General features: G+C 30.7%; 3 protein-coding genes across 3 annotated transcripts; 2 read left to right on the forward strand and 1 right to left on the reverse strand.

The window, feature by feature from the left end:
• The first annotated feature begins 378 nt into the window (after nt 1-378).
• Nucleotides 379-2,842, forward strand: LOC125817612 (transcription factor TCP4-like). Its single transcript, XM_049497161.1, has 2 exons — nt 379-1,704; nt 2,647-2,842. The coding sequence occupies exon 1, from the start codon at nt 772-774 to the stop codon at nt 1,699-1,701; it is 930 nt and encodes a 309-aa protein (XP_049353118.1). The 5' UTR covers nt 379-771; the 3' UTR covers nt 1,702-1,704; nt 2,647-2,842.
• A 13,520-nt stretch (nt 2,843-16,362) lies between these two features.
• On the forward strand, nt 16,363-17,307 carry LOC125817654 (RING-H2 finger protein ATL40-like). Its single transcript, XM_049497216.1, has one exon. The coding sequence runs from the start codon at nt 16,480-16,482 to the stop codon at nt 17,197-17,199; it is 720 nt and encodes a 239-aa protein (XP_049353173.1). The 5' UTR covers nt 16,363-16,479; the 3' UTR covers nt 17,200-17,307.
• A 2,135-nt stretch (nt 17,308-19,442) lies between these two features.
• LOC125817658 (PLASMODESMATA CALLOSE-BINDING PROTEIN 5-like) lies at nt 19,443-22,885 on the reverse strand. Its single transcript, XM_049497220.1, has 3 exons — nt 22,355-22,885; nt 22,231-22,258; nt 19,443-19,802 (listed from the first exon to the last, which is right to left on the reverse strand). The coding sequence occupies exons 1-3, from the start codon at nt 22,851-22,853 to the stop codon at nt 19,652-19,654; spliced, it is 678 nt and encodes a 225-aa protein (XP_049353177.1). The 5' UTR covers nt 22,854-22,885; the 3' UTR covers nt 19,443-19,651.
• Between the last annotated feature and the right edge of the window lie 1,563 nt (nt 22,886-24,448).

Genomic DNA, 24,448 nt, shown 5'->3' on the forward strand with positions numbered 1-24,448 from the left:
AACACACCCCCGCCCCCGTAATCCTCACCTCCAATGCTTTTTGTCTAAATCATATACTATAAATAATTTTACAATAATTCTTTTTTTAGGTATCGAACACAAAAAAAATAATATATTTTTCATCGTACCGAACACATTACACACCTTTCAAACAAAACATGAACATATGTTTATATATGACGTTTTTTTTTTCCTTTCACACAATTCCAACTTGAAAGAAATAGAATGATACTGATGGAAGCATAATGCAAAAATAATTTTAAAAAAAATAAAATATAAAGTTGACGTGCAGTAACTGTCTAAATCAGTACTACTCCAATGACCATGAAAGGCCAGAAAAGATAAGTCCTTCTCTATAACTACATTCATTGTATTTTCATTCTTATAATTTCATTTTTCTTCAAAAAGTAATAATTTTTTTTTTGTTAACCCTAGCTTAAAGCTAAAGCCTAAACTAGATATATACTACTTTCAATATTGCCAAAACAATTCCAAAAATTTCAAATTTAATTAGGTTTTCTTTTATTGTTAGTAGTAATTTTTTTCTCTTTGATATTTGAGATTTGGGACAAAGAAATTTCATTGGGCCAATGGGATTTGTAGCGTACGTTGTCAGTGTTCCTCGGGATCAGCGTCAGCTGCAGCACTAGCAGAGTTAATTTTCAGATCTTATTATAAAGCCTGTAGTGTTATTTATGATAAGAAGAAAATTGTGACTTCGTCTGAATCTAAATATTCATCTGAGAGTATTACTATGTTGAAAGATTTATAATGAAGAGAGCAACGGGAGGAGGAGAGATAGTGCAAGTTGAAGGAGGTCATATTCTCCGGTCTACCGGTAGAAAAGACCGGCATAGTAAAGTTTATACGGCAAAAGGACCGAGAGACCGGAGGGTCCGGTTAGCTGCTCATACAGCAATTCAATTTTACGATGTTCAGGACCGATTGGGTTATGACCGGCCTAGTAAGGCGGTGGATTGGCTCATCAAAAAGGCGAAAAATGCTATTGACAAGTTAGATGAGTTGCCTCCTTGGAATCCGAATCAGATTCCAAGTAGTACTAACGAACCTGATGCTGTGGTATTGGAGCAACAACCGGAGTATCAGCTTCAGAGGGAATTAGAAGAAAATAATCCGAGTCAGGTTAATTCTTCTAATTCCTACATGATGCAAGGAGGAGGAGGCGGAGGAGGAGAAGCACAACAATCACTTGGTGATACTATGAAATCATTTTTCCCTATGAATTCGGGAACTTCGCTTATGAATTTCCAAAACTACCCACATGAGATAATGCCAAGATCTTCGTTACAGAACGAAGATCTTGGCTTATCTCTTCACACAACTTTTCATAGGGATTCAACTTCTAGTCATCATGATGATGACCATTCTACCCTTTTCTCAAATCAAAATTTTGAAGCAAATTATCCAAGGATGGCTAGTTGGAATTTATTACCACAAACATTTTTCACTCAAAATGCTACTGCATTTACTCAAAGGGAACCCCTTCAGTCCAATTTTTCACATTTGATTAATCATCATGCTAATTGGGAAGAAAGACCATTAATGAATGGTTTAATTCATAATCAGGTAGAAATTAGCAATAATAGCAGACATTTCACTACTGATTTTCAAGTACCAGCTAGGATCCATGGTGAACATCATGAACATCATTCCTCTGCTTCTCCTGATGCTCACCATTAAAAGGTTAGTTGTGATTTTTTAGTTGAACCGTACTATGACTATCTCATCTAAAAAAATTAGTTGTTACAGAACGTACAAGTTTAATTCTTTAGTTATATCACATATGGAAATCCGTTGTTATCGATCTTGGATTTAAGTTTTATGAGTTCAGCTTTTAAGTTTTTTTTTTAAGTATTGAATCCGTTGTATTTTTCTAAATTATGAGTTCAGGTCTAGCTATGCAAAAGAATGAGATTTTTGTTTGGTTATTTGTTGGAATTTAATTTGAATAATTTTTTTTTATATGTAAGTACTTTATATTCCAAAATCGTAAGTATGAGTTCAGATGAGCTTATAACTATATAGTTGTATTAGCCCTTTTTGCTAATACTGTGTTGAATTGTGTTAATGTTAACTAAAATTATTTAGAACGGTACTCATGTGATAATCTTATCTAAAAATTTAGTTGCTAGAGAAAGCACAATTTTAATTATTTAATTATATATATCACAGACGAAAACAATTTCTTGTTTTCTAGTTGTCGATCTAGGATTTAAGCACTTTGAATTCAACTTTTAAGTTTTTAAGCATTGAATCCGCTGTATTTTTCTAAATTATGATTATGAGTTCAGGCCTATGCAAAAGAATGAGAGTATTTGCTTGGTCATTTGTTGGAATTTAATTTGAATAAATTTTTATACATAAGTTTATATTTCATCGTCGCAAGTATGAGTTCTGATAAATATGGAACTAAATAGTTACATTTGCCATTGTTAATCCATATCTGGAACTATATAGTTGTATTTACCCTTGCGACTATCATGTTGAATTGTGTCAAACTTAACTAAAAAATAGTTGAACTATCATAAAGAGTACTATACTTTAAAATATATAACTAAATTATGTCTCAATATTTTCTATCTTAATTAATATTCTTGAGTTCATTTGTTTGTTATGATTTTTCAGGTTGATTAAGTAGTCAGCTCTGAAGATCAAATGTGCATTATTTGATAGAGCTGGAACATGGTCAAAGTAATTTCAAAGATGTAATTGTATTTCTTATCTTAATATTTCAGGATTTTGTCTATTATGTTATGGTGCTAAAGCCTTGTTTGGATTTGGCATATCTTTCACCTATTTTTGTTTGAATTGGTTAAGTAATGTTATTGGATACTTAAATTCTATTATTTCTTCTCTATCTTCACAATGTATGTAAGGATAAAATATGTGTACACAATATCCTTTTCAGATTCTATTTGTGGAATTACACGTCTGAATATGTTATGGTTAAAAGTATATATGCTAGTAATTAATACTACAATAATTAACTTCCAAATACCCTTTTTCATATTCAACTTCAAGTACTCCTTTTTTTTTTCAAATTTTCAAACCATGTTATAAAGACTCCTATGACTCTAATTTGGTAAAGTTCTACATAAACTGATACCATTGCATTCAGAATCGTTAAAATCATTAGTAACATTTATATAAAGTGCTAATTAAAAATATTCATACGTTAAATATAATATAACGACAATTATATTATTGTCACTAAATAATTATCTCAAAATCTTTGAAAGATGTACTTTTTCTTTGAATTATGAATTTCATTATCATAGATGGGGCTTAATATATTTATATGTTGACCCCAAACTGTATATTAAAATCCTATATGATAAAACATGGATAATAGGGGGATAGAGTGTCTAACGTCTCGTTGACATCAAGTAATTAATTAGTTAGGCTCCCTAACTTTATACAATTAATTGATTCAAAGCAAAAGAGTAAACATAAGAACAACTAGGTGTACCTATGCTTCCAAAATTATTAGGAGAACTCAGTAAGAAACACACTTAGCAAACCACACACATAATTGTAGTAAACTGCATTAGGCCAGCCCTATACGACATGCTCGACTCAAAAAATATTGAGGGGGATCAATTCCAGATCATCCACAAATCAATTGAGCCATCTCGAAGGAGGTGTGTATGTATGTTGCTTTTGCAATATAAGACCCTATATATGAATTTATCATTGAATGTGCAACATTTATTACTCATGATTTTATCAATATTTAATTTTTCAGAGGCAATAGTACTGGTAATTTAATTTCACATAGTAACCACTTATCAATACGCTAATAATTTATGCAATTGCACATGTTGGATTCAATTATTAGTACTTACTATTTTTGCTAAATGTGGTCAGTCTAAAACCTGACAAAAAAGGGATTAAAATGGTTAGTAATTAAATGGATTTGCTTAATTTGGCATCATTCACAAGGGACAAAGTTTTTTCTGCTTTTAAATTTAGTAATACATATTGTCCCTAGTTGTACTTTGAATATTAACACATACAGTAATAAGTTGTATAAAATTATTTTTTGTAGCAATTTAAAAAAAAGGTTAGGCTGATTTAGCTATAACCTAACTTGTGTAGTGTTTAAATAATCTATAATTGTCCTCAAACTAGGGAGAATATTCGGTCTTTTATTAATTACTTCTTAATAAGTGTTTTACTTTCCAACCACTTAGCATAACAGATTCTAATTACACATTAAAATACTTCCCCGTTTTCAAGATATTCATATACTTAGGTTCAACAGCGGATTTAGACCCAAATTATGATGCACGTGAATTCATGATTTCTCCACAATTTTTATATATATATATATATTGTTTGTTAATAACCATGCTCCAAAAGAGCATTTAATTGAATGTTGAGTTATTTACTAGAGAAATGTGGATCAATTCTCACATCAATACTTCATCTATTATTTTCCCCTTTTCAGTGGTGCACCATGTTCTAAAAATTCTAGATGTACTTCTGCTTAAACTCAACGGTGGTTACTTAAACGATCTTTATTGGAAATTATATTGTATCATAAAGTCATTCTCTTTGTTGAAACAAAGTGAAATAAAAAAAGAAAGGTAATTTTCAGAGAAAATAGTAACTATTAGTCGAGACTATTTGAGAAATCAGTCCGATTGTCCTCATAGAAAAAAACCATTGCGACAACTTTGTGCTTAATTTTTCTCATGCCTTTTTATGATCTAATTTCTTTGTTAGTTGATTGAGTCGTTTTGTATTTATTTTGAAGGTAAGGTATACATGTATCTAGAAAATATTAGGAAAACTTGCATAAATTTCACTAGTTTAGGAGCTTATTACTCAAATAGACTCTAGCTTGAAAGTATAGTTAATAACAATATATATGATAGTGAAGTATGTCTAATTATGTAGTTTCTCCAAAAAAAATAAAAATACACCAAAATTTGACCTCATGTATCCTGAAATACACGTATCTGAACGTATATGGACGCACCAAAATCTTATCAAATTCATAATATTACAAACTAAAGTGTATCTAAGTAATTAACTTTTAAACTATTGATATTTCTATAATTTCCCTTTAAAGTATGGGGAACTTTCACATATAGCCACTCAAAAATAGCCTAATCACTCTCCATAGCTATAGTTTGATAAGTACAATTTGTAACTACATGTCATAGGGAGGACAGAGGCGAGCGAGACTGGGAGAGAGAGGAGAGAGGTGAGCGAGAGAGGGCAAAGAGTGGGAGAGAGGTGAATTGTATATGTATATCAGTTAGATAATTGTATGCTATACATATGTATTTGTATATATGGCAAGAGAGATTGAGAGAGGGAGGAGAGAGGCAAGCGAAATTGGGAGAGGGAGGAGAGAGGCGAGCGAGATTGGGAGAGGAAGGAGAGAGGCGAGCGAGAGAGGGAAGAGAGTGGGAGATAGGTGAATTGTATATGTATATCAGTTAGATAATTGTATATTATACATATGCATTTGTATATATGGCAAGCGAGATTGGGAGAGGAAAGAGAGAGGTGAGCGAGAGAGGGAGAGAGGTGACTTGTATATGTATATTGGTTAGATAATTGTATATTAGACATATGTATTTGTATATTCTAGCGAATTATACATATTCAAACGTGGTTAATTATACAAACTCGAAGTCTTCCCACGTAATTAATGTATATATAATGTTAGTCGCGAATAGTAATTATAGCAAACTATAACTATGATGAGTAATTAAGTAGTATAAGTTTACTTAACAGCGTAATTTTCCCATCAAGTATTATGTCTTGATATCAAACATTACTATGTTATTATTCAATGTGGGTATAGTTTAATTTAATTACTTTGAATGAATACAGTTTTATAAATTTTGCCATTAAATATGGGATCCACCTATTATTTGTATACCGAATTAAATCACGCTTCTCTTCCGTTGTATAAACGTTTATACAAATCAATTTTTATTTCTCTTCTCTCTATTCCCCTAACTTTCTCCTAAATTCACTCACTCACTTTTATTTTGAATTTCGCTCTCTCCCTCCTAACCGTGTTTTCACTTTTGCAGGTAACCACCTAAATCATGTCTTTTTTTTTCGTTTGTATATTGCTGCATTATGTTTATTTTTTTCTCAAAACATGAAGTTTCATTGCAGATGTTTATGGTTGATTCAAATCCGAAAACAATCATCAACGAATCTTAAGCGGAATTATCGGATCATATTGAGCCAAGTCTGAATCCTGCAATACTTTGTTATACATGACATCATTTGGATCTGATTCTGGTAATTAACAATTTTTCATTTTTTAAATGTATTTGTATAATATATACATTAAATTAATATCAATATTTTATACTTTTCAAGTAGTTCGTCAAAGTATAACATCATTGTATACAGCCTTTTGGAAATGGTTGAATGAAGGCCTAAGATTAAGCATTATACAAAGTAAACCATATCATTATTTGTATATATAATCAAAGTAAACCATATCATTATTTGTATATATAATCAAAGTAAACCATAGCATTATACAAAATCAATTTAACCCTATTTATACATATTCATAAATAAATGATCAATATACATATACAAATCAAAACACTTGTATACTGACAGAGTTATACATATACAAAATATTTATACAATTACTTCCATTTATACATAGACTTTTATACAATTACATATATATATAACAAAAACAATATACAAATCTTAACAAAATATAAATCATACAGGTTAATGAAAACAAAGCACGACCTTTTTGCCGATACATATACAATTCATATATACATATGCCATATATACAAACGATAAAAAATTTGATTAACAACGAACAATTTCATATAATTTGTTCAACCAACAATTCGAATAGATACAAAACAACCAAAATTCGTATATGAAAATTTCAATTATGTACTATACAAATCAATAATATTCTTTTTTGTCATTCAAAACATGAAGTTTCATTGAAAGAAATCCTTACCCATTGAATATACAAGAATATTGATTAACTAGATTTTTTGTTTTGTTTAATCTCGCATCAGTAGTATGAGGAAAACAATTGTTATGGTGTTTGTATCGTTATAGAACTCTTTTATGAAAAAATATTTAATTTAAAACTATTAGCTTGAATCATGGGATTAGGTAAATTTTATGTTACCATATTTAGCGCTCATGTATCAATTTATTAAAAAACAAAATTTGTATAAATCATAAACAGAAAAAACGTTATATACAAATTTAATATTGCATAGCAAATTAAATTATACCCATAAAGCGAAAGTAGATAAACTATAATTATAAAGCATTATTTCCTTAAATCTGTTTACCATATATGAAATTTCCCCATAAATAAATGTAAAGCCCAGGGAAAGGACATACACACATTGGGCCGCTTGTTCAAACATATTTATAGTTGTTAGTCAGTATGTGTATATTATACACTAAGTATACATATATTATAATTCAAGTTATATCCAAATTGAAGGATGAAGAGAGTAAAATCCCAAACTTCAGAATTCAATATATATATATATATATTGAAAAATAGACCAGCTTGGCAAGTTTGTAAGATTCTCTCACAAGGCCCAAAAGCCCACTAAGGAATAAAATAAGTGAAAATTTCATATATGACATATATTATATTAATATTTTCAAGTTATAGCAGTACATTTAAACTTTCAAGTTGTAACATTAAAAATTTCAGGTTCTAACAATTTATTAAAAAAAAATGTTGTTTTTAATAATTGAAAACATTTATTTTTAAAAAAAAAACAAAAAAAAAACATTTTTGAAGGCAAAAAGGCAAAAAACAAAAATAGGGGTGTTAATTTAATTTGAATTGAGTGTAGGTAATTACTAATTAGCACGAATTAAGGAATTCAAACTTATTAAGAATATTTAGTTTCCTTAATTCACTCAAATTAGTTAAACTTAATTAAAAAAATTGATTTTATCCTCTTTTTTTTTGTTCAACGTTTCTCTCTCTCTTCAATTTTCTGCCAAAAATCTTTTCACTGTCGAGTAATTGAAGCTTTTTTTTCTTTGAAAAATCTTGATTTTGTTGTGATGGACAACTACGTATCAATATTAATTAAACATGGTGGAAGATGGGATCCTTCATGTTAGTATTTATTATTGTTTAGTGATTGGTCAAAATTCATTTTTGTTAATTTTTGTTCATAATACGTTTTTGTTAATTTTGTTCATAATACGTTTTGGTAAGTTTCTTTTTTTTTTGTTGTTTGATTAATTTGTATACTGTCAAAACCATGATTTCGTGAGAAATAGGCGCAATATATGAAAGATTTGAGTATAAATGTATAAAATATAAATAGTTTTATCGTTGTAGATTTAGTAGGTATAGTAAAATTGTAATATTGATTACTGTTTTCTTTTTTCAAAAATATAAATTAAGTGTAAAATGTTGAATGAATTTGGTAGTATAAATGCAATGAAATTGGTATGAAAGTGTGTTCACTAATGTGTAAAAAAGTTATTTAGATTTTTGAAGAAATGTATGAAAAGTGTTTTAATTTGGTATGAAATTTGAAATTTTATTGATTATATATGTTTTGTCATTTGTGTATAAATTTGTGTGAGAGTAATGAATTATTTGGTATGAAAAATGTATAAAATTGGTATGAATGATGATTGTTGTATGAAATGTGTATGAAATGAGTATGAAATGTGAAATATTATTTTTTGTATGAAATTTGTTTTGTAGTATACTGTCTGAATGATATTTGTATGAAAAAATAATGACGAGCGTGTATAATTTTGTTGTTATTACAATCAATTTATGATGGAACAGGAAAATATGCAATTCAAAAAGTGTCGGAGCAGAAATTGATACAAAAAGATATTGTTTCAGTGCGTATTATCATATTATATATAGTTTTGTAAAGATTTTTGTACTTTTGTATCCTGTAATACTAATACAATAATTTATGACGGAACAAGAAAATATGCAATTCAAAAAGTGTCGGAGCATAAATTATTGTCGTCTGGTTCAAAAAGAATTGTAGGGAGACCACAACATGAACGTTGGAAAGGATTTGCTTATGTGAAATGCAGGAGGTCTAAGGTTATGTGCAGTACATGTCGTCGGGAGGGACACAACAAGAAGACATGTTCAAATTACCTTGCTGGAAAAGAAAGACATATTTATTTTTATTTTGTTTTGGTTGTTTTAATGTGACAAACTCATGTTTTGATTTATTTTGTCTTTTAAGGTAATGAATTATAATTTCAGAACATCTATTATGTGTACTAGTTAATCATTTGTGTATTAATTGTTTTTCAAATGTATAGTAAAAAAACTAGATAATGATGGTATGCAATTGATATCAACTGAAAATTCAAATCTTAGTATGAAATTGGTATACATTTGGTATCCAACTGATGTCCCAGCGATAAAATTGAAAAAAAAAACTTGTAATTGAGATTTCAACTGAAGTAGCCAACCTAAAACTAGTTAATGTTGTATCTAATTTGTATACATTTGGTATCGAATTGATATCCCATTGGAAAAATAAAAAAAGGGCATGTAATTGAGATTTCAACCGAATTAGACAACCTAAAACTAGTTAATTTTATACCCAATTGATATACATTTGGTATCTAATTGATATCCAATTGGAAAAATTGAATAAAACATGTAATTGAGATTTCAACTAAATTAGTCAACCTAAAACTAGTTAATTTATACCCAATTGGTGTACACTTGGTATCGAACTGATATCCCATTGAAAAAATTGAATAAAACATGTAATTGAGATTTCAATTAAATTAGTCAACCTAAAACTAATTAATTTGTACCCAATTGGTGTACACTTGGTATCAAATTGATATCCCATTGGAAAAATTGAAAAAAAACATGTAATTGAGATCTCAAATGAATTTGCTAGCTTACCAACAATATTCATGTTTCATTCCGATACCAACTTCATTTTATAAGTAGTTATAAATTAATTATTTCACATAATTTATACAAAAATTAAATCAATTTCATATCAACATCCATACACTATATATAAAATTCAGTTCAGACCAATATTATTCATGTTTCATTCCATATTCATGTACATAAATTTTAATAAAACAGTATACCATATTTGAAAAAAAATTCACACAAATATTATTCAAACATCATACCAGATTTCATGTGCATTGTGGCATTTAACAAACGACACTAAAATCAACTAATTGAGTTATTGATGTCAAACCAATTTCATACCAATATCAAATAACACTTCATACCAGTTGAATGCCAACATTCCATCACATTTCATACAATATTCATATATCATATATTAGTGTCAGATTCATACAAATATTATTCAAATTTCGTACAGTTTTCACATCAATATAAGTTTCGTAACAACAATAATCATAAACAAAAAAATACTAAATTGAATAATTCAAAAATAAATTAAATAAAATACTTATCCTAACCACTTTTTTGCCTTTTTTTGAAATTGGGATTTCTGAATCCTCCTTCCTTGTTGTTCTTCTTGTTGATTGGTTTTGAAGACTGACCAATTTCGACATTTGTTGCTTTTTTCTTTTTTTCTTTTTAATCTCACTTACGAAATCTGAATTCAAATCCGAAATAGAATGAGTCGCTTCTACAATTTTCACCTTCCTCTTTTTTCCCTTTTGATTTGCATGACTAACTATTTTCTTTGCTTGACTAATCTTCGACTGAGAAGAAGCATCTTTTACCGGAATTTCATTATTTGTTGGCATTGCAACACTTATCTCTAGTTCAAGAGCAGAAACCTTGGCCAACGCCTCTTCTCGAGCTGCCTGCTACCGACAACAAAAGAGTTGATAGAGAACAAAAGAATAGAAAGAAAAAATCAGAATTCATATCTGACATTCTTTCCTGCACATATAATTTTAAAACGATGTGCTAATTTTAAAACAAATACAGACCCACTTCTAGTGGGACACAAGTAAGCATTCGCTTCTTCCAATTATCAAACATAACAAAAAATTCATACAGAAAAGAAAGTATGTTATCTTATTTTTTTCCTTCCACATCCATGGGGCTCAATCGTGAGTTCTGCTGATTTTCTTTTTTAATGAAGATGGTGAGAGAGAAAAAATTAGTTCTATGTAAAAGAGGAACGTGGGGGTGGGGGTGTGAAAACTGGAAAAAAAATTTCTCTAAAATGGTGTAAGAGATAATGGCAATTGATTCTCTATTAATGTTATCCCTAAAATGGTGTAAGAGATAATGACAATTGATTATCTTATTTCTCTTACTTATTAATTGTAAAGTAATTATAAAAATAATAACTAATTAATTAAATCAAATAAATTAAATTATAGTTTAAAACTAATATGTCGATACTTGTAATTAAACTGTTATAAGTAGTAATATAAAAAAAGTACATTTAAAGACTGTAATATTTCCATAAAATAACTAAAAACTTTTAGATCCATGTTGCCAAGCATGAAGTGTAATTAGGAGGTATAAAGTGAGGATTAGGCTGAATTAGGTGAGTTAGTATATGGGGTTCTTATTGCAAATTTGGTCCGATTGGTGAAAGGAGATATTTTTGAGTCATTTCTGATTGAGTAAAGTTTAAAAATACATCAAAACTGACTTCTTTTTTTTAGTTTTATATCTAAATTATAAGAAGTGTGAGTTTCATACATAAACTATCACTTATTAATTTATGTGTGGAACTCAAAAAAATTAAGATTGTTTAGGTGTGTTTTTATCACTTCACTCTTTCTAATTAATACGTTAAGAACATTCTTTATTCAATAAGTTGAAGGAGTGTATTTTGAGTCATTTCTTATACGTTAAAGGACATTCTTACTCCTTTTCGAGTTTTATATTGAAAATAGCTTTTTTTTAAAAATAATAAAATAAAATAAAATAAAACTGGGGTTAGGAGAAGGTGAGATGGGAAGGGGATTAATATGGAGAATCAAACTTTCACTAATAAGATGGAAGCTCAGATAGTCAACCAATTAAACTACTAATATTTCGAACAATAGCAATTTTGAATAAAACAATTAAACAAAAGAGTTAACAGCAAAAGGTGTCCTATTTGGAACTGTCACTTTGGACGATACATTTTCATTTCTTTGAACAAAATATCGCTTATCTCATCCTATTGTTAGATATTTATTTTAAGGTCAATTAATTTGGGTTGCTATCATAAAGTCTTATTTGAGGATTAAATGCTCTCTACCAAAGAAGATTATTTTTTAGGACACTAATTCAGTTTTTTTTTTTTTAATTTAAAAATGAAGTATTTACCACATATCATAGCTTTTAGGTGATCATGCTAAATAAATCATTGAATACTAATCAATCATTACATCACACATCACCTCTATGTAGCTACCCCAAGGCCTAAGGTAAAGTTATAATAATTATACGTCTCCGTCTCAAATAAATTGAGATTGATTAATTATATAAATTTTCACTGATTATATTTTTCCATTTAAGTACATATATCATGCAAACTATAATAGAAGTTCTTTATATTTTATACCAACATAAAAATCTAACTAAATCTTTCGTTAAAAATATAAATATGTTTACTCAATTGTATAATTTCTTTCACTAATTCTGCAAGTCCAAACTTTTTTCCAGAGGCATATAATTTAATTCAGAATTGAGAGTATGTGTACTCTTACAACGATCTAAATTTAATACAATTTAATAACATGGCTTATAATCATATATTTTCAAGTATTTAATATTTACTTAAAGGGAAAAGGGTCTGATATACCCTTCAATTTTGCGAAAATATAAGCAAAAACTAATGAATTTGTACTCAAACATCAAAATTCTTGAAATGTGTGCTTCTCTGAATTATTCAAACATCAAAATACCAAGAAATTGAGAACCCTTTAATTTGTAGGGATTTTTTTTGTTAATACAGTGTTCGACATCTATATTAGGGTCCAATTAATGTCAAAAAGTTTCATAGTAAAGGTAAAGTGCTCCTAACAAAAAATATTTTAATTTGTACCAACTAGAGACGTTTGCAGGATTTTTTTTAAAATTTCAATCTGATATTTGATAGCTGCATTGGAGCTCTACTATTATCGACAGGGGCGGCCCTACCTTGTTGCAATAGTAACATGTAGCCCAGCGGCAAAGAAGTTACAATTTGACTAATGCACGCGGGTACGATTCCCACCCACAACATTTAATACTGCTTCATTTTTTTTTTATATGTTGAACTCACTTGGTAAAATTTCTGGGTCCGCCACTAATTACCGAAGGTCTCCCATTACTCGAATTTGAGAACTTTGTGGGGGATTAATAAAGAAAGTCTTGTTATAAAGTTGATTGAAAATTTTGGTTCATATTTGTTGAAAAGTCTAGTGCTATGACTTTGTAGTTAATTAGTAACCAAATATTGCTGCCAACGTGAAATACAAGTTCATAATGTGAAGACGAATCCTTTTTTTATAATATTTTTCTGGTCAAATTGAGAAATGATTTCAAAATTGGGAAATTTCTTTATTTCCAATTTGTTACGCTATCTATTTTCTTGTTATAATGGAAAATCTTTATCTTTAAAAAACGATTTAACGTATTGAAATAAAACTACATATTTATATATTTTGCTAATAATTAGGTTTTGTTGTTAACATGAGAAAATATCTATAGTATACGTCATGTAAGACAATTTTTTCTTACTTGGTCATTTTATGCAAAGTTGAACTTAGACGATAGTTGTTGTGATTTTGACATTTTGTGCCAAGTAAGGAAGTTTATCTGGAAATCAAGAAAAATTCAACGGACGTTATAATATAATAAATATATTCACGTAAATTCAATAGTTTTACATCAGATTTTGTATAGGTATTAAAAATTCACTAATATTTGATAGTGACGTAGTTACTATCATATATTAACTTAAGGTCTTTATAGAAATTTATAGACTTCAAATTCTTGATTGTCTTATGTCCATTATATCAATAGTATAAAGAAAAATTAAATATTACTCTAGTTTCTAATTAAGATACTCATTTTAGGATGATAATATATCAAACATTAATAATATATTTACTCACCTACTTACAAGAAATTAAATCTGACCATTTAAGTCAAACTTGAAAGTTGTGGCTCTTTTTTCCTTTAAAAGGGGAAATTAGATTTGGTACGTAACATGTGAATTATATTATAACTAAAAATATGTGCAAATGGACACTAATTGAGTAAATTCATACTCCCTGCCATCTAATTTATTTGTTGCGGTAATTATAAATATTTGGTCCAAAATATTTGTCAGTTTTAAAAATAAAATATAATTACTTTTTTTTCTATCTAAAAATTAAAAAGTGTTTTTAAATGTATTTACTTAAACATACTTTTCGAAAAATTACCTTTTTAGCTTCTACTATTTTGGAAAAATCACTTATTTTCTTTCGTAAGTTCAATTAAATACTTTACTTTTCAAATTAAACATCATCTGAAAAAGATAAATATTTTTTACCTTTTAAAAATTTGGTCAAATAGGCTATAAAATTATTTCTTTAGTGGGACCACTATTTACATTTAATTTTCTCCTTCCTATATTCCCTATCCTTTTCAGCTCGTAAAAATTTCTCATCGCTAAATTTACTTTACGTACGCAACAATTTAAATCAACAAAAAGTAGTTAATGGCAAATATTTGGCTTAGTCAACCAACTAGACTTTTCTCTAATAATAAAATAAAATAAACGGTATCGTTTAAGCATTTAACTTTTCCATAGGAGGGTCGGTGCGAGGATCGAAGGAAATTACAATGTGTAAAATTGAATTTTTACCAATAAGATTATAGTTCAAATAGTCGACCGACTTGAGTTATACTTTATAAACCACAATAATATATACATTTAGCATTTTTATTTCCTACTTAATGTTTGAAATTCACATTAAAGCTCAACTCATACGAATTTACATGTTTCAACTAATATGAATTCGCACATCCCAAAAACGTATTTGTGGGATTTATGGATACTACTAGGGAACATTAATGGGCACCTAAGATAGAATTGTTTTTTTTTTATATATATATATATATATATATTCTCATTAGACAAAATTAGGAAAGGTCTTACATGTCTATTTCAACATATTAAATGCAAATTGCCATTACATCACTCTATGGCCTATGCCTCTAAACTCTTAGCTATTAATTCTCGGGATTTAAGATGAAATAACTTTACAAAAAGAAAAAAAGTCAAATCAAACTGAGTTTATTTTCTGCACGCTAACCATGTAATATATATATATATATATATATATATATATATATATATATATATATTGTTTGGCAGAGCAGAAGTTAGGAGTTTGGAGGTTCACAAGTTAATATATATATATTTATTTAATTTTTTAATACAAATATAAGATCTATGAAAAAACTAGTGGGTTCGTCCGAACCCATAAACCCCCACTTAGCTCCGGCTCTATATATATATATACAGAGAGAGAGAGGGCATCTTCAAGTCAATTATATTTAACCTTAACTTGACGTAATTTGTTAAATTATAATGTTATTGTATATAATCACTTTATATCGTCTTTTGGAAAATAAATCCAAAGTTGAAGTAAGAAATCATTTTTTTAATTTGAATAGAATAGGTTTTGTGGTCATTCGAGATGGCTCAGTTGGTTTGGAGGGTGGTTATCCACACGGATGACCCGGGATTGATCCCCCCTCAATGCCTTCTGAGTCAAGCCTGTCGCATAGGGCTTGCCTAGTGCGGTTTACATCCCCTGTGTGGTTTGCAGGCTATTACACAGTGGGGGTTTTACCCAGTACACATTTATGATAGTAAAAAACCTTTTCTTTTTTTTTGGAACCCCGGATAACCCGCAGCCGCTACAATCTCTGCCACAGCCTCTGCCCTTTGGGTGAGTAGTGAGGGGTTTACCCAGTACGCACAAAGTGCTCACCCGAAGGGCAGAGACTGTGACAGAAATTATAGCGGCTGCAGGTTATCCGAGGTTAAAAAAAAAAAAGGTTTTGTACTATCATAAATAAGTACATCATTACAATTTACACATATTTTTTTTTTTTGTATAAAGAATTGTAATAGCGGAGGACATTCAAAATTATGGAAAATAAAGGTCAATATTCAACAAGTCAATCACTTTGAAAATACGTACTTCTACATCTTATTGGTTTCTCATTCTATGTCTCGTGTCCAATATCCACATTAGAGTTCAGTTAATTTGGATTCACGCTGTATAGGATTTATTCGTGAAAAAATTTCTATATCAAGAGTTTTCCATACTTAGAACTATAATTCGAGTCTCTCATCAAGTGGAAACGAAGAAAAACAAAAAAAAAAGATAGTTAGTATATGAGTTGTTTTCTTTCATTTTCACATAGTTATACCAAACCAAGACAACCTTACCTTTAAATACCTCTTATAATACCCAATAAATAAACATCCTTACTCTCACAAAATCCACCACATCACAACAACAACCATGGGTTTTGATGATGATGATCCTCCATTTTTTCATAGAAAAAACAAATATGATCTTAATAGCAAGATCATGATAACAGCCATAATTTCATTATCTATAGTTATTTTCTTCGTTACTCTCCTCCATGTTTACGCGAGGTACGTCCTCAGACGTCAGGCTAGACATAGGGCGGAGCTTCAACGCATCAGCATCATCACCAGCTCAGCCCTACAGGTCGAGCCCCCAAAGACGGGGCTAGACCCGTCCATCATAGCTTCGCTACCGGTATTTATTCTCAAACAAAATGATATTAATCAAAATAATTCAATTGAGTGCACGGTTTGTTTGAGCGCTCTTGAAGACGGAGAAACGGTTAGGAATTTGCCTAATTGCAAACATGTTTTTCATGCTGAGTGTATTGACAAGTGGTTCGGGTCACATTCAACGTGCCCGATTTGTCGGACTGAGGCGGAGCCCCGGTTGTTACAACCGGAGCCACGTGAGGGCGTGGTAGGACCTACCACGCCCTCAGCGCCACCAATCCAGGGTGGCGATTCGACAAATGTGGAAGATTGTGGATTAGCACAAGATTCAACATCATCATCAGCTAAAATCAATGGATCAAGTTCGAGATTAAGCTCGTTTAGGAAGATGATTAGCATGGAAAAATCATCAAGAAGATTACATGTTCAATTTTGTGGTGTTGAAGAGGATGTAATTAATGATCTTGAAAGACAATGATTAATAGTTAGGTATGAATTATACGATGTTTATTAGTTCAAATTCGAAACTCTATTGTGTTTTCATTTCTTATTTTTCTCCCATATCTTTCTTGTACGTACACACACAAATTATGTCAAAATTAAGTAGATTTTTTTTAATGAAGAAATAAGAATATTTTATTGATAAATCAATATGGGTACAAATCTGTTTTTTTTTTCTTGTTTCGTCTCTCATAAGGTTTCTCTGTGATTCGAGGGTCGTTAGTGACATATTTCTCGAGCTAGGATAATTTGGACTTGATCTCCATAATTTTAGGCGGTTAAGTGACGTATTCCTCAAACTATGATGATTTAGGTTAATCTTTTTATGAATAGGGTAATGTTAAATGGCCAGAAAATTCAGAAGTATATAATATCTTTTTTATTTTAAAATATACTAATCTTTTTTCCATTTTTTTAGTTAAAATGTATTAAAGTTAAAAGGGTAAAAATGTTCAAAAAGGTAAAATACCATTCTGGCCAAATTTTCTTTTACCTTATGAATATTTCAAGAGTTTATGAGATATTCGAAATTTCGATCTCTTTATGAATATTTAATGAATTTGTTGTGAAATTTTCAAAATCAAAATTAAGTAGATAATACTCCAGCCAAAGTGTTTTACCATTGTGTTTTACGAACTCGTATTTTAATTTGTTACTTTCTTTGTCTCAATTTATATGATATACTTAATTAGCATTTCAAACTTCTAAACTTTCACCGTGAATTCATTGCGAAAATTAGTAACAAGTGATATACTAAGTGTAAAAGTCCAATATACCGGCAATAGATATAAGTTAAATACTAGGTCAAAAGGAAGTTAATTAGTAGAGGGTCTATATTGGATTAATTAAGATGTCTATATGATATATACTAAAGTCCAAAAAATGTTTGTGATATTTGGTAACCTAAATATGAACGTGATAATTAGTCAATAATTAGTCACATTGACTAATTAAAAAGAATCCAAGAATTAGGTAAGGCTGTTCCATTTTTTTATTTTAATTAATTATCTAACATATGAACTGGTCGCACATGTTTTGCGTATTTTATCAACCATTGACTTTTACAACTATAAATTTTATTCCATAAATTAAGTTTGTTCAAACTTGGCCAGTTCATTTTATTTTCCAAAGCCAGACATTTAGGAAAAGAGAATATAATGTCTAGTCATTTGATTTCACATTTGCTAAGCTTCCTTTATATACCGAATTGTCTTTTTTAAAGATGTTTTATCTTTTTTACGTGGAATTTCTTGACGCGAATTTTAATTTATTTAAATTTCAGTGTAAATATCAACACAGAATCAGAATCATATTATTAGTGTCTTTTATCTCCGTCCAATTTTTTTCCATCCAATTTTCGAGTAAAGCCTTGAAGGCTCCGGTTGGTGACTTTTATTTTGTTTATTTATTTACTTACTTTCTTAAATAAGTGTCGTTTTAGCAAAAAATAAGTATTTGCTTTAAACATTCAAGACAAAATATAGTAATTGCTTTTAATTATTTCCTTAAACTAAAGAATTACTTCTTTTTAATAATGCTTAATTCTCAAAAATATCTAATAAATAGGAGTAATTTAGTAAACTATATATTATATTTTTTTTTAAAAATATAAATGGAAATAAGCTAAAACAACCCTTATTTGAAACAAATAGAGAATGTTCTTCTTTCCTTTTTTTTTTTTTACAACAAGGGAAACCTTTTGTATGTGCGCAAGACAAAACCCCACTTTTATACAATAACTCGCAAACCACACAGGAGAGGTAACCCACAAGCCCAGTATGACGAACTCGATCCAGAAGGCTTTCCCTTGCTTTCAGGGTTTCGAACTTGAGACCTCCAACATAGAAGTCCCAAGCCCAAACCACTAGGGGCCACCCGAAGGGTCATAGGCTTCTTTTCTTTGAATGCCAAATTTTGTGAAACCCAAAGAAAATAAGAGATCTAAGAGAGCTTTAAAAAAAAAAAAAAAAATTGAGTTCCACTAGCAACAACAGATTTTTCGATTCTGTATATATAATGTAATTTTAGGTCAAAAGTAGTTCGAATGAACCCCTTCAGACTCTCTAACTCTGCACCTGAGATTGCATTGCATAACACACAACCTTAATACATCAATCCAATTGGAATAACAAGTCACCATGAATCCAAGAAGAACCACAATAGCTAGTAATTCAATCAGCACGCTCGATTTACAATGATAGTTCAGTACTTCAGTTGCATTTCTAAAGTTAGATTACATACCAACATGATTGATAAACAAACAAGAAGAATTATCGTCATGATATTTCTTCGATTATGGCTTCTACGATGTTGGAGAGGGCGTGGAACCAACATTAAATACCTGGAGCTTTTGAGCTCTCAACAAAATTGCCTTACGCTACATACTACATACTACATACAGTGGGAACGAGACTAAGATTCTTGAGTCATCAGAAAATAAGCTGACTTGCAAACAGCAAATTGATCGCCATCAAGATATACATCCACCTCCTGAGAATAGAACTGCCGCTACTCAAATCTTCCGAGGATGGACTTAATCCCCCATTCGTCGACCCACTAGAACTTCCACTTGAATTCTTGCTGCACAATGATGCACAAATTACTATCTCAAAAGCTGAAGTCTATAATGGACTGAAGTAACTACAGATAACATGGATAATTTTGATAAGGAACATGGACCTCGGGTTTAACTCAAACCCAAAGAAGTGCGAGACCAAATAATCCAATGGGGCTTCGGCATATTAAAAGTGTGGATGCCCCAAAGATCATATGAATAAAACTCACGATGTATGTGTAGTGTCTTATGTTATTCAACTGGATTGAAGAAGATAATACATTCTTTCAGATTCTATCTAGCAAAATTAACAATAAAACAAGTCGAATCAATTACTATGTCTAACATAATTTCGAATTTAGAAGGCCTATATAGAATATTGCAGATCTTAAACCATATTGCAAATCTTTTCTTTCTCTTTTCACTAACTTCAGAGGAAATCCTTGAACATGAAACTCAAAATCATTTCTGACTTGATTATTTCTTATTATATTCCATTTTCCATTAAAAGTAATCAATAGAGGCAATCTTGTAACGTAGTGTGTTATGCTATTCAACAAGATTCATAAAACAAAACCAACGAAACAAGGCGCTCATGTTACTCTCTGTCATAACATAATTTCTAATTTCTTAGGCCCTAGCAGAGCATCCTTGAACATATTCAAAAGCACTTTCTGTTTCTGTTTTGATAATTTCTTATTCTATACCATTTTCCATTTTAGAAGTGATTAGTTACCACACAAAAACTCTACTGCCGCTCAAGTTTAACTCATTAGATTTAATAATACATAGATTTATGCACAAAAAAAGCTGCAACGTCAGTTGGAGCTTTGATGAGCATGTTTAGCCAAGACAAATATTTACAAGTATGAATAACAAATATATGTATAAGAAAATTGAAATGCAATATATGTATTAAGAAAATTGAAATGCTACAAATAAAGTGAAATATCAATTGATTAGTGTCGACTCTTCAGATGTACGCTCATTGACACGGCTCAACTTGTTTCATATCTTAAGTGCAACCTTTGATCATAACACTATTATTATAAACATCTGAAATAAAATAAAAAATTTGATATTGAATTCACATAGCAAACCTAACTACTAACTAAGCTACGGAATGAGGTAGGGTGTAAAATGGGCAGGTTAAACTAAAATTGAATAGGTTAAAATGGATTGTACTAAAAAGCGGATTGGGTTATGTCCCCCCGCCCAAATTTACTTTGGGTTAAACTGGATTGAGCGAAACTAGGCTAAAAACCAAGTTGGGTTATGACCCACTTAATCTAAACAATATTGGCATACTAAAAAATGAAAAGAGACCAAATCCACTAAAAGAAAATCCAAAAAATAAGAGACTTTGAACCCAAATCGGGACTTGAGACCTAGGTTCCGGGTGAAGAGACCCGACCCCGACCCGAAAGTCTTCGAAATCAAGAATTGACCCCAACCTTGACACGAGACGCAACTCAAGACACGAGATCTAACGCCAACCTAGGACCAAAGAACTAAGACCTGAAATCAACGAGGGACCTGGACCTAACCTCGACCCGAACCCAACCCTACCCAACCACCCTGACCTGGGATCTTACCTCGACATCGACTCTTACCTGAGACCCAGACTCTGGACCCAAGACCCGACCTCAATTGAGGCCTGAAACAAGACCCAATATTGGACCCCGATCGAGACTCAACCTAGCTAAGACCTGGGACAGACTAGAAACCCGATGCAAAACCCCATATCAGGTTCCTATCCCTGACCCCAATACTTTTGATACCGAACCTCATCCGAGACTCAACCATGACTTTGATCATGATTCCAATCCTGGACCCGAGACCAACCTCAACCCCAATCTCAGACAAGAGATTCGACCCTGACCCAGGGACCCGATTCCAACCCTGATTAGTGACCCAATGCTCGAGACCCCAACTCTAACCTGAAACTTGATCTTGGATCAGAGACCCTGATTCGGGACTCAATACTCAAGACCCCGAACCTAATTGGGACCCAACCACGACCCTGACTCGAGACCCAGGATCCAACCCCAACCCAATCGAGGTCTACCTAAGACCCGAGATCCAACCCCGACTTTTGACCCAAGACCTGGGAGTTGAGACCTGATGTGGCATATTTACGACCACAATGTTAATGAGTATTTTGGTACATTCTGCATATCTTTAATCCCTCTTTTAAGACCACAAAAATTAGAAAGTCTTTTACTTTCATAAATTTTGTATAGCCAAAACAAGACAAACAATTGAAACGGAGGGAATATTAGCAATTTCTATTAGCACATAACCCTGCACATACTAAATCAGACAGTTCATTTCCTACTTAGTTTTTTTTTTTTTGCTCAATGATCAATTTCACTACCAAATTATCTATTATTGTCATGAATCATTTAAGGCAAAAAAAAAATCAGATCTTTTAGCACAAGGGATAACAGTTACCTGGATGGAAATTTACACCCATTATGGCCTGAAAAAAGATAAATAACAATATAAATCACAATTCAAGTTACCAAATTACTACTATAATAAGCAAATAAAAAGTTGCAAAAGTGGAAGTACTTACTTGGATTTATAGAAATGAGAGCAGCAGTGTCATCAAAATTACAAGCATCTTCAGTCATACCATGCTTAATAAAGTAATCATTGAACACATACGACGCCGTTTTCTGTATATCTTTAGGGTCATAACAGGATCCACCGGGCTGAATTGGCCCACAATTAGCACCTCCAGGCCCACAAGCCCAATCAAGTGCCGATTGAAGAGCAGTATCCTCTGCGTTGTTCTTCGCCACGCACCACAACTCAACCGTCGCCCCTCCGCCTCCGCCGGTAGCAGTACCGCCGGCTGGAGCAGCACTAGTTCCACCAGGAGCAGAGCCAACGCCGCTCGGAGAAGTGACAGCGCCGCCCGGTGAAGTGACAGCGCCGCCCGGAGTAGTGCCAGTGCCGCCGGGAGTCGTGCCAGTGCCGCCGGGAGCAGAGCCAGTACCGCCGAATTGGGCGGTAGAGAGGGTGGAGATTAGGGAAAGTAGAAGGAGAGAAAATGAGAATTTGAGAGACATTTTTTGTTTCCTTCAGTTACTGGAATTGTATAAGAAACGGTTATATATATGAAAGAAGAATTGGAAGTTAATGTATAGAAACAGAGTGAGGATTTATATACTGAAAATATTACCGTTGGTGTTTTTGTAAGAGAGATCTGAGAAGTGCTGAGAAAAGACTACAGAATGATTGTGCCCAACTTAATTTTTTCTTTTCCGTTGTATTGGATTGCGATTAAATTTAAATTCACACTAGAAAATGCTACATTGGAAGAAGAATGTTCCTAACAAAGACAATTACTAATCCCAATAAACTTGAACCCAAATATCTATAGTTAAAAATAAAGCAGTACTTACTATTTCATCATGATTCTTATTAGTTAACTTAATTTTTTTTCTATTTCCAAAACTCATTAAGTATGAAGGAATTTTAATCATCTCATAAAGTATAATATAAAATTGAATAGGTTTAACCTTCGATATGCATAACACTGACATTTATGTACGGGTAAGGAAAGCTAGGTGTATAGTGTATTAAACTCACGTTGTGCGTGAGGTTTAGAGAAGGGACAAGCCACAAAGGACTATTATATGTAATTTTAAATTGTATTTCTATAAAAAAAAAAAAAAAATCTCAATTTGAATTTATGATATCTTTAATTATATAATAACATCTTAATTAGTTATGTCAAATCTCATCTTCATTTTATCAACTACGACTATTTAATATTTGAAATTTACTAATTCAATTTCATAAAGTGCTTTTTTACTAAAACTATTGCAACTCATTTAGTGGAGAAATATTTTCTATCATAAAACTAAGCTCTTTTTTATTTTTAAGACTTAAACCCATGACAAATGCATAAGAAGTTTTATCGATCAAGTACATTGTACCCTTGTAATCAATCACACAAAAAACTTTTTTTTTCACCTATACTCACTATGTGAATTATTGGTGTCTAATTTCATTTGTTGGAATCCATGTGTGACTTCTTGTCGGATTCGAGGGTTCTCTTTTTCCTTTTTCAAAGTGACAAAAATTTTATTTTTTTAAAAAGACAATATTATTAACCTAATAATTTGTTAGAAAAACTATTACTATAAAGTATAAAGTTTTGTGTCACTATCAAAATAGAAAACGACTCAAACACACGCCACTTCTGGCTAAAAAGAAATATGAATGAAGAGAAAGATTAAAGTTTTTTTTAAAAAAAAAAAAAAAAAAAAGAAGACCAAAACAGAAATAATGTATTTTCTCTTTTTTCAAAACCACCATCAGAATTTAAAAAAAATGGAAAGGAGAAATTAAAGTAATATGCATTTTCTCCCACCGACAAGGAGTACAAGTTTTATCGAATAAAATTCACAAATAATCACTTTTTAGTTCCTTTATTTCATATATAACCAGTGTCATAAAATTTCAAATCAATCAAATGAAAACTCATTACGTAATTATTTTTCAAAAATATAATTAAAAAGTAACCAATTTCTAACCTTTTTTTTTTTTATCTTTTCACCAATTTAGTGTTAATGTTCACAACGCGTTCTGTTGTCTTTTTCCCTTTACTTTTTTTTCTTTAATTTATGACCTCTCCTTCCAAAAATAAAAAATAAAT

The sequence above is a fragment of the Solanum verrucosum genome, unplaced genomic scaffold, assembly GCF_900185275.1.
Source record: "Solanum verrucosum unplaced genomic scaffold, falcon-dt-bn FXZP01000280.1, whole genome shotgun sequence".
NCBI lineage: Eukaryota > Viridiplantae > Streptophyta > Magnoliopsida > Solanales > Solanaceae > Solanum > Solanum verrucosum.